The sequence below is a fragment of the Xyrauchen texanus genome, chromosome 10 (genome assembly GCF_025860055.1).
Source record: "Xyrauchen texanus isolate HMW12.3.18 chromosome 10, RBS_HiC_50CHRs, whole genome shotgun sequence".
In the NCBI taxonomy this organism is placed as follows: domain Eukaryota; kingdom Metazoa; phylum Chordata; class Actinopteri; order Cypriniformes; family Catostomidae; genus Xyrauchen; species Xyrauchen texanus.
Genome location: NC_068285.1, coordinates 14,051,421 through 14,062,545, shown reverse-complemented (window position 1 = coordinate 14,062,545; position 11,125 = coordinate 14,051,421). Strand labels below are relative to the sequence as shown.

Genomic DNA, 11,125 nt, shown 5'->3' with positions numbered 1-11,125 from the left:
AGCACACTTTCACAGTTACACAGGTTCAAATCTCCTGCTAGTCACATTTTTATTAAATTCAGACAGAATTTTGAAAATATTGAAATAAATGTTTGTTGCAGTGAGGTTAGTTTAAGGCATCATACGCACAAATAGTTTATTCAGAGTAAAGTGTTTTAGTTTGTTAGTCTTTGCATGCATTGAAGCAGATACAATCATAACATTTAAAACTGGTGATTTGGATACATCACTGTATAAATAGTACAGAATATATATATATGTGTGTGTGTGTGTGTGTTTAAATAACTAATGTGTTTAAGTAATTCTAACACACTAACACAGCAGCACTAGCCTACACAGCATAACAGTAGGTTTAACTAATAAATATGTTTGGGTTTTTTCTGCCCACCAAAAATAAATGGACACCTTCATCCTTAGAGGGATGCATTTCACTTCAATTATAAAATATTAGTCACAAAACATTACATTTCAAAACTGTGGGTGGGAAAAAGGGGTAATAAATGTGTTGGAAAATAAAAGTTTTCTTTGCTACAACGTCTGTAAAGTGCCATAACATAATATTAGTGCTAGTTTTATGATTGCATTTGGAGCTTATGAAATGAAAAATAAATCAAAAATAATAAAAGCCTTCCAGTAGCTTCAACATACTGTAATGAGTCTGACATTTGAACATTTGAGGAAAAAGGAATCACATTCATCACAATCACTTATGTATACAATTTGATGTACTGACAGAACTAGGTAGAATTTATAGCATATTCAATATATCATTACAACCAAAGAATACTGACCTTTAACTTTTCTCACTTTACATATAAAGACAATTGATTGTTCAGTTTCCTCGTACACTGGAAAGATTCAAGATGATCTGACATAATAGGCAGTATCATCAGAGTTCAACTGAACATAGTACCATTTGAAGCAGATAACTGCAATAATTCCTATGAGGTTATGTCAAACTGTTAAACTAATAGCAACACCATTTAAACACATCCTTAAAGGAAAGTGAAAGTATATCCCATTTAAACCCCAGAAAGAGTTACAACAGTACCAGTTATTGATTGCCATCAACACATGATGTGACAAAAGCTTATAAATGACTGCTTTCCTGTGTGGATCCCTTCATGTTACTTTACAACTACTAATGGAAATGGTCAAGTCTAACTAAATGGTGTTAGTACACTACTAGCATTTTAAAAGTCTTCTATAATAATAATAATAATAATAATAAAAAACAGCTTTTGGCAAATTCAACATATCCTAGATTTCACTGTGAATGGCACAAAGACATTAGAAATAAAAAGCATTATGAACAGCATTCTTCTTCCCTGGACTTTTAGATTAAAATGCACTTTGGTTTTTGGCAAAAAGGACAGGCAGTGTTAGAGAGAGAGACAGGGAAAGAAAGAAACAAAAAAAATGCATGTGGAAGATAGACAGAAATGGAGAAAGGGGGGCATAAATAGGCTACAAAGAGAATGTCTTCAATAAAAAAAAGAGAAAAAGTCAAGCAAAATATTTTGAGGGAATTATAGTGAGGCATGCGTACAACATTAAAATCATAGCTCTGTTCAAGAAGAGGTGGGTTCAACAAGTGCGGGCCACCTAAAAAGGAAGAGAAATTCTGTCACTCATGCCTGCAAGTATATACACACACTACATACTTAGTCAGATTAAGCCATGAGCTGCGTCCCAAATCGCACTTCTGCACTATTCTGCGCCATTTTGTAGTTAAAGTAGTGTGTTCACACAGAAATGTGTTTAAGAGTACTGCGAGTACCCATAATGTACTTCAACCAAAATAACAGTGTAGCATTTAGGACATCTCATACACTCAGCTTTTGGGGCTTGTCATATGTAGTGGTAGGGACGGGGTTTAACTGGCCAATGCTGGCCTTTCTAAACAATTGTAATTAAAGGCGATTGTGGCAACTAGCAAACCTTATGTGAAGACAACACCTTACAAATGTGAGTTGAATGCTTTGTCATCATCCTACGTTGTGGGAATATGGATATTATTTGAGATATACAGCAAGTGTTTAACTGAGGTTGGCAAACACGCGTTTAAACCGTGTACACTACATAATGTACACTACCATGTGGTAACAGTTTGTGCTCCATTTGAGATTATAATACCCTATGACAATTCATACACCAGATGGCATATTGTGCATTGTAGTGTAAGTCCACTATGTACAGTGTGTCATTTGGAACAAAGCTATGCTCGTTTGTATGGAAAGACAAACGAGCTTTTCTTTTCTTTTACAATACAAACCTTACATCTCTACATATTGTTGAGAATGCAAGTACACACGGAAATAGGTTTGTTTTCACCTGGGAAATGCGGACACCAGTCAGTTTCTCGATGGTTTCAGGCAGTCTGGTCATGATATCCAGCACTTCGCCTGTCAACTTGGCTGCGCCAATCTCTGAATCTCCACTGGACACCATGGTGACCTTATTGGTGGCTGTCAGAGGCTTACTTATCTCCTCAGCCATCTAGTGTAACACAAGTAAAACTCAATGTACCATCAAAACAGAACATCTAACTTTGTTGCATTCAAACAAGAGCAGGCGCTTTATGTGGATTTCTCACCAGTGGCAGTTTCTCTAGCAACATGTCCACCATTGCTCCTTCCTTGTAATACTGGAATGCTTCAGCCTTCTTTGCCATTTGCTCTGCATCTGCACGACCTTTAGCCTCCACAGCATACGCTTCGGCCTCTCCTCTTACCTGATTTGCACAAATGAATTTCACTAGACTGAACTCAAATGCATCTGCAAATACTGAAACTATCAAACATATTTTCATTTATGAAGACATTAAATGTCTGAGCTGTGCGCAGTTCAGAAATACCAAACAGTATTCAGAACGTTACAATTTTAAAAAGGCAGTTGGCCTAAACAAGGATGACCAATGACTTGCTCTAATGGATTCGGCCTCAGCCTCTGCCTCCATAATGAGTTGAAGACTGTTGGAGAGAACAAAATGAGCAGAAGTTGTCAGATATAGAACACTCCATGGGGTATTAGTTTGATTACATCAAAATTTGCCACAATTTCTGAAGCAAAACCTTTAAGTTATGTGGCACAATTATGGTTAAAACCACTCACCGCTCAGCTTCTGCCAGTTTCTCCAGTCGGTATCGCTCAGCATCAGCTGGTTTCTTGACTTTGGCCTCCAGTTCCATCTCTTTGCGTGTGATCTCCTGTTCCTGCAGTGTGATTTGCTGTGATCGCTCCACCACCATAACCTGCATCTTCTCCTCCTCAATCCGCTGCTTTGTCTTCGCCACCTAATGTAAAAGTTGTGGGTGAAGATTAACTGAAAAAGAATATTCTGGCAATAACACTTCTAATTTACCGTAGGTCATCTTAGTTAATAACTCCACTAACAAGAACACCATTAATGTTTTTGTGCTTTTGCAGAGATCACAAATAACTTGTATTGTGTTAGAAATGTTTTTCTTACTTCTCATAAGCACATCTATTTTCCTGGAAAAGGTGACTCTACTTCTTTTCTCATACAATCTGGTTTCTTTATGAGTGAATACAATCTGGCAATAGCTGTGGATCTTCTGGCTTTGTTTCACCATGAATTGTCTTGTAATTTATTCTCAAAAAGTTAACTCCAGGGAAACGCTGGAAGACAGAAGAAAATTTCACATCGGTGATGGTTCCCAAAGGCTTGGTTGTAGTTTTACCTGTAGCTGGTAGGCCATCTCAGACTCAGCTTTTTTGGTGTTGACCTCAATGTCATAAGCAGCCTTCTTTAGCTCATAGTTCCTTTGAGCCTTTGCCATTTCAATCTCATTCACGTACTGAGCAGATACCTTCTCCTGCATAGCATGGGCTTCCTACAATGATTACATTGAAACACGAGGATGAGAAAGGCATAATGTGTGAACATAACATAAATACTACGCAGTATCCGCAAGAGTGTGGAAGAGAAAAAATTATTTGCAATAGAGTAGAGAACACTCTTACCCTGATCACTGCATCTCTTTTGTTCAAGGCTTCCCCGATACGTGCATCCCTCTGCACCTGTGCCGTACGGGCTTTTCCCAAAGAGTGCAAGTAATCCTGAAAGAAAGAGTGACACAATCAGGAAAAACGAGAGAAAGAGATTGATACCAAGATCACATGGATCCTACACTTTAAAAGCATTTGTTAAACAACCTAATCTTAACAAGCTGAATAAACATCCCTAGGGCAGTTCAGACCGAATGCACTCTTGCACTACAAAAGCAAGATGCAGCGCCACGAATAGAACAGATCCCAGGTGTTTCAAGATGCGTTCTTAACAGTTGATGTTCTTTTAACTTGACACTGTATCTAAAAAATATAGTGCCCCTGCACAAGACTCTGGAAAAGCTAGTGCATGTTTACATAGGAATAGTAGGAAAAACAGTGTGAACGAACACAAAAACACAGTCTAAAAATGACTGAATTAGATAAACACAATTACACAAACAGACCTGGTCATCATGAACATCTTTGAGTGTGTAGCTGACCACACTAATGCCCATGTTGACAAGGTCAGATGAAGCCACCTTGAACACCTGCTCCGAGAACTTCTTACGGTCTTTGTAGATCTCCTGAAGAATAAACACACAACACAATTGATATGCAACTAGAGGTAGACCTATATATCGATTTTATTGATTAATCAGTGCCGATAGTTGCTTTTTGGAACTATTGTTATCAGCCAGGGCGTAGATTCCTGGGGATGGGGGGGACTTTAATCAAAACAAGCAAGCACAACCCCCCAATTATTTAGACCATGATCAATGAAAACATGCAAATGCTTCATGCTGCAACCCCCCAATGTTTAAGCCAAATCTACGCCCTTGTTATTGGCGAAAATTGGTATAGATAATTACGATCGATAATCTGGTGTATTTTGGACTTGTTTATACTTAAAAGCCCCGCGTTATGCACCAAATCTTAATTCTTTAGTGGTTATTTTGGGGATTTTGGTTGAACAATAAATTGCATCTGAGATTTTATTCATTTAGGACTCTTTGTCTGTGCCCAGCATAGTGAGAAAAGAATAACGATTTTGTTTTTTGACATTCTAAAAATCGATTTTAAAACATATTGGCAGATTAATCGGTTATCGGCCTTTTCCACCACCTTAGTTCTTGGTCTTGGCAAAATCAGTCAGCCTCTATGTGCAACTAGGTTTCTTATTAGTAGAATTGCATTACAGAAAACGTCCTATCTCAAGTCTTGATCAGTTAAGATTGGATTTTTCATAAATTCATATTACAGAAGCAAAGATAGGATAATGCATTTAGGAAATGTTATTCTGTAATAGATTTTGTCCAAAATGAGATCCTATCTGATATTGCCATGGTTACTAAACAGACAAGATAGGATTCTAATGTTAGAATCTTTCTGTAATATGCCCATTGAACGTTGTTAGATAACAAGATAGGCTAAAAATGTTGAGAATGCACATTGTTCTCTAAATCTTCATTTCCATTTAATCATATACCAGACTTTGTATACTATCGGGTGGTTTCCTGGACAGAGATTAAGCTTAGTCCTAGACTAAAGCGGCCTTTTAAACAAGATTAACAGAAATCTGCTTTCTCAGTCATGGTTTGAAATATGTCCTAGACTTAGCCTAGCCCTGAATTTATTAGGCTGATTTCCTGAAGGAATATTAAAATTACTCCAGGACTAAAGGGAGGCTTAAATTAAACCTCCCAGGAGGCAGGTTTAACTTCAGATTAATGTTGTTTGTCAAAGAAGATACATGGATTTCTTGGACTATATAAATAAAGATCAACAAGTACCACCAGCTAGACAATTTCTTGCAAATAGAAGTGAACCATTGCAACATTGCATTTGATGAAATTATTTTTCGACATTGTTTTCAAATGCATAAAGTAAATGCAGTGGAGATTATTTCACTTTTAGATCCCAGGCTTTCATCTGTGACCCAAAAAGGATGGCCTGTACCAGTTTGTCTCCAGGTGCTCATAATTCTACAGTTGTAGGCATGTGGCACCTTTCGCCGAGAAACTGGTGATTTATGTGATGTCAGTGAACCAACAGTATGTAAAGTCATTCACAGAGTATGCAGGGCCATTTGTGAATTAAGAGGGCATTACATAAACTTCCCTGATGCTACAACCCAGGCTAAATTCAAGGTACAATTCCATGAATATGGGAACTTCAAAGGAGTCATAGGCTGCATAGCCACAACCCATATTCCCATAAAGCAAGAACTGGTTTTCCATAAATGTCCAAGGAGTGTGTACTCTCCCAGTTACAGTTTTCAAACATTGCTGCACGTTGGAAAGGTGCGACTCATGATTCCTGGATTTTCCTTAACTCATTATTTTTATATTCTTCCACAACACCTATCCACAACAGTATTGAATAACAACTGTAATGTCAACCCAGTGATTTCATAAAACAGTAAGGTAATAAAGCTAACAATTCTTACCTTAAGTTGATGTATTGCTCTTGTAGATGTGGGTTAATTTGCATTGAATTCCTTAAAAATAGGTTTCCAGGCATTCCTTTTCTTTGATTCCACAGCTGATGTGTGCAGTTTATCTTCAATGATGGGGTGTCTTGAAACGATTTGCTTTAAAACTGTTTTCCCGTGCTCAGTAAATTTTTTCTGCTGCCATTGTTTTTCTTGGATTTGCTTCTCCAGATCCACACAATTTTAGGCTTTTATCGGTACATTCCATGTTTTATAGGCAACCACAGGTGGTTTTAAATTAATCTTGTTTACTTTAGTTCAGGGGCATGTTCAATCTCAAAACGGTGTGCACCGTTTTACTACGGTTTCCGGGTTGAACGACATGTTTCTTCGAAACGGTGTGTGCAACGGGCTTTGAGGTACGTTTTCTGTCGTTTGGTGGGTGTGTCAGAGATGTTACCCAATCACCAGTGACGTGTATATAAATCCTGCAGTATTAAAAATGCAGTGCGCACAATGGATCCAACTGAAGTCATTTACAAATGTGTCCACTGCAGCTTGGTGTATGCAACAATTGAAGACATTAGAAGAAATGTTTGGTTTGTCATCCTGAATGGCAAATGTTGGATCACCATAATTAGGAACCACAGTTTCCACATATCCCTTTGCTTGATTAGGATGTTCCTTGCTATTCTGGATGACAAGGACAATGACTGTAACATCGAGTGTATTTTGTAGTATTAAATACGTATTTAAACCGATTTCATTAGGCTCTGAAAATTCTTCGAAATTAATGCAAAGAATGGCCTTCTCAGCTGCCATAGTTGCAACGCTTGCGTAACACAACAGGGAGTTCAAAGCATTTACTTTTACATTTGCATTTATGCATTTGGCAGACGCGTTTATCCAAAGCGACTTACAGTGCACTTATTACAGGGACAATCCCCCCGGAGCAACCTGGAGTTAAGTGCCTTGCTCAAGGACACAATGGTGGTGGCTGTGGGGGTCGAACCAACGACCTTCTGATTACCAGTTTACCAGTACTGTGGTTTAGACCACCACCACCACCACTCCACCTTGGGGTCAAGTTGGGGCTGAACATGACCCCTGGACTCCATAGTCCAGGTGTTAGTAATCGGTACTTAATCTGTGTTTCAGAAAGCCATTTTTTAAGACATGATTAACTATTATAGATGAAGGCCTACTTCTGTATTAATTTTAACCCTGTCCGGCAAACAGCCCATATTTCTAGTTGTAACAAATATGTTGCAGAGTTTGGTAAATTTACAAGAAGAGCAGTATTTATGCATGCGTGTTTCATACCTCCACAGTCAAATGAGCAATGATGGCTCTCTGGTGGCCCTCCAGTGTTTCCAAGGCGATATAGGCAATCTCACCCTCGGACTTTCCCATAAACATCTGACATGCTGCAGCCAACATTTGCTTATTCTGCCCTTGAATCTTCATCTTTAGGAAAGAGAATTTGCAGTTTAGCCAGGCAACAAACAACAACATGTACATTTCACAGAGCCCTCAGTACATATTTGATTTCTTATATCTTCAAATGAGTGATTTGGACCTTGACTGGGCCACTCAACCAGCTGAACATTCCTGGATTCTTCTTTTGTGTGTGTGCTTTAAGCAGTAAACAAGTTTCACTGGCGTTACATGCTTTAGTTCTTTATCTTTATAGATGTATAAAATGTTATTAGAAGGGATGCACTGATTGCTTACACTCAGCAATGTTTGGCTGATACATCTGTGCATCTCTAGTTATTAGAGACGGGATAAAAAGTAATGTATGTAGTGAAACCCAAAACATCAGAATAATCTGGGCGCAAGTTCTTGGTTTTGCATACTACACTCTGATCTGCATTTTTCATCTTATTAGAAAGTGTGAGTGAAAGTAGAAAACCTGTGCAATTCCAGTGACAGAGATGGGCACTCCATGACGTGTGTAGACTTTATCACTCTTAACATTCAGCGTCAGAGTATTCAGAGAGATTCTGTGATGGAAGAGAGAGTAAGAGCTGAGATTTGTTTACGCAAATGGAACCGCACAAATATACAAACGCACACAGAGAAAATATTACCTTTGAATCTGCTGGATGCATGGGAAAACAAACACTCTTCCACCAGAGATCATGACCGGTGGAGAGCGGCAGAAACCTGGTATAGGAATGACATCACACAATACATTCATTTTTCATGATTTCTACAGAAAATGTAAACAAATTTATATGATATGATTTTTCTTACCTGACACCACCATTGCCTCATTGGGTCCACAGGTGTAAAACATCTCCACACTATGGAGAAAACACAAAATCACATGTGGGGTGAAATTAACTCTTTAAAATTAAAGGTCAGAAATTAAGGTGGGCTAAATGCCACTGAAAGTGACAAAAATGCCCCTGAAATCCAGAATATAGGGGCAAAAAATGCCCCCTTAATTAATTCCCCATATTTAGGCCTAAGTATGCGTTGATTTTTATTGAATTTTATGGTTAAATGGTAATAATTTCTCAATCTAGTCATTCATATTGGGAATTTTGGGTTATTTTGGTTGAACAATAAACTGCATCTGAGATTTTATTCATTTAGGACTCTTTGTCCGTGCTCGTCCCAGTGAGGAAAGAATACGATTTTGTTTTTACTCCCCTTTTCTACCCAATTTTGAATGGCAAATTCTCAATGTGCTCTAGGTCCTCGTGATGGCATAGTTACTCGCCTCAATCCGGGTGGCGGAGGACGAATCTCAGTTGCCTCCGTGTCTGAGACATCAATCCGCGCATCTTATCAATCGGCTTGTTGAGCGCGATACCGCGGAGACGTAGCCCATGTGAAGGCCCACGCTATTCTCCACAGCATCCACACACAACTCACCACGCACCCCACCGAGAGTGAGAACCACATTATAGTGACCATGAGGAGGTTAACCCAACCTGACTCTACCCACCCTAGCAACCGGGCCTATTGGTTGCTAAGGAAGCCTGCCTGGAGTCACTCAGCGCAATATTTTGTTTTTTGACCTTCAAAAAATACATTTTAAAACTATCGGCACATTAATCAGTTATCATCCTTTCCCACCACCTTAGTTCTTGGTCTCGTCAAAATCCACTATCATTCAGCCTCTATGTGCAACTGTGTTTCTTTCTTGTACAATTGGGGCGTATTACAGGAAACTTAAGATCTGATCAGTTAAGTTAGGATTTTTCACAAACTCATATTACAGAAGCAAATCCCAACTGTAGTTAAGATAGGATAATGCATTTAGGAAGTGTTATTCTGTAATAGATTTTGTCCAAAATGAGATCCTATCTGATATTGCCATGGTTACTAAACAGATAAGATATCAATAGTTATTTCATATTGGGAATTTATGTTACTTTATTGGTTCTATTTAACTATTTTATATAAAAGGGATGACACCTTATGTATTTTATTTGGTTTGGGGGAAAAAAGGCATAAAACGCCCCTGAAAATTAAATCCAGGGGGCAAATATTGCCCTTTAATGAAAAAGCTAATTTCTGATCCTGATGCATGAGAATAAGAAAAGAGTATAGAAAAATAAAAAATCAAATGAAAGAGGAAAGAAGACTATCAGAGGAAACTGTATAAGGAATGACTAACAGGTAAACTTATAAGGACTTTTTTAAAGAAAAGCACAATATCTGTCTGTCTGTCTGTCTGTCTTGTAATCTGACTTATGTGTTGTTCCTGCTTCTCAGAAATGGAGGACTTGGCAGTTTACTAACTCAACCCAGCATTTCTGGAGAGAAAGCCAAGTGTATCCCAGGTCCATCAAATTATGAATTGGTCCTGCGCTTGACAAATCGTAAAATACGAGCCTCTCTCCAGGAAAAAAAAAACGAACCCTGAAATATTGTAACTAGATACGTTTCACGACTACTAGTTTTTTATTTGTATTTTTTTCTAATAGCATATTTTCGTTCTGTAAAAGGTGTTTAAGTCTAAGCCTTAATAGTGAGGAGGATTAGGTGTTGTTCGCGCAGCGCACTAGGACGTCTGTAATAATAACATGCTAATAATTTATTTATCCAAATAAAACGTAATTTTGCCGAGTATCTCAGCCTGACGCCACAGCAAAGCAATTTTCCCCTAGTACACATAAAAACAAAAATACAAGCAATATAACCTCCAATAGAGCAATAACTGCTATGATAAATTTGCCATTTTCTATCGTGCAATGACGGGAATGAACCCAGTGTTTACATACGTCACGTCACGTCACGTCAGCGTAACAGCGCGCAACAAACACTAATGATTCCCAAAACAACGCTTACCGTGGGCTGAGTTAATAGTGAGTAGTATGAATTAATCAAACTGGTGATGGCACAAGGTAGAGACGCAATAATCGAGCAGGCTGTAACTACAGAGCTGTATATAAGAAATAGCGCCCCGCCCGGATCACTGAGTCTTACTGGCGCCATCATATGGTAGACATGGATAGAAAAGGCAGTACGAAATAATGATGCTATCATCAGTGTTGGGTGTAATGCATTGCTAAGTAATTAATTACTGTAATTAAATACATTTTTCAATTGGGTAAAATAGTAAAGTAAAGGGTTACTCTTGATTTTTAAGTAATTTAATTACAGTAACTTGTAATTGTGTTAAATACTGTATAGACTATAAAACAAATCTATATAAAACAA

General features: G+C 38.1%; 1 protein-coding gene across 1 annotated transcript; it reads right to left on the bottom strand.

The window, feature by feature from the left end:
* Positions 1–24: 24 nt before the first annotated feature.
* Positions 25–10,867, bottom strand: flot1a (flotillin 1a). The gene is made up of 13 exons (XM_052136068.1): positions 10,754–10,867; positions 8,705–8,754; positions 8,539–8,614; positions 8,361–8,451; positions 7,769–7,912; positions 4,479–4,598; positions 3,988–4,083; positions 3,705–3,857; positions 3,115–3,296; positions 2,927–2,972; positions 2,597–2,734; positions 2,335–2,499; positions 25–1,605 (listed from the first exon to the last, which is right to left on the bottom strand). The coding sequence occupies exons 2-13, from the start codon at positions 8,745–8,747 to the stop codon at positions 1,588–1,590; spliced, it is 1,272 nt and encodes a 423-aa protein (XP_051992028.1). The 5' UTR covers positions 8,748–8,754; positions 10,754–10,867; the 3' UTR covers positions 25–1,587.
* Positions 10,868–11,125: the final 258 nt, after the last annotated feature.

Bases quoted from the DNA above. Each gene is read 5' to 3' on its own strand.
- flot1a (XM_052136068.1), bottom strand. From the start codon at position 8,747: ATGTTTTACACCTGTGGACCCAATGAGGCAATGGTGGTGTCAG. The intron at 3,297-3,704 runs GTAAAACTACAA...CTTTTACATTAG, and splicing joins AGATGGCCTACCAGCTACAG to GTGGCGAAGACAAAGCAGCG. The intron at 2,500-2,596 runs GTGAGAAATCCA...GTGTTACACTAG, and splicing joins TGCTAGAGAAACTGCCACTG to ATGGCTGAGGAGATAAGTAA.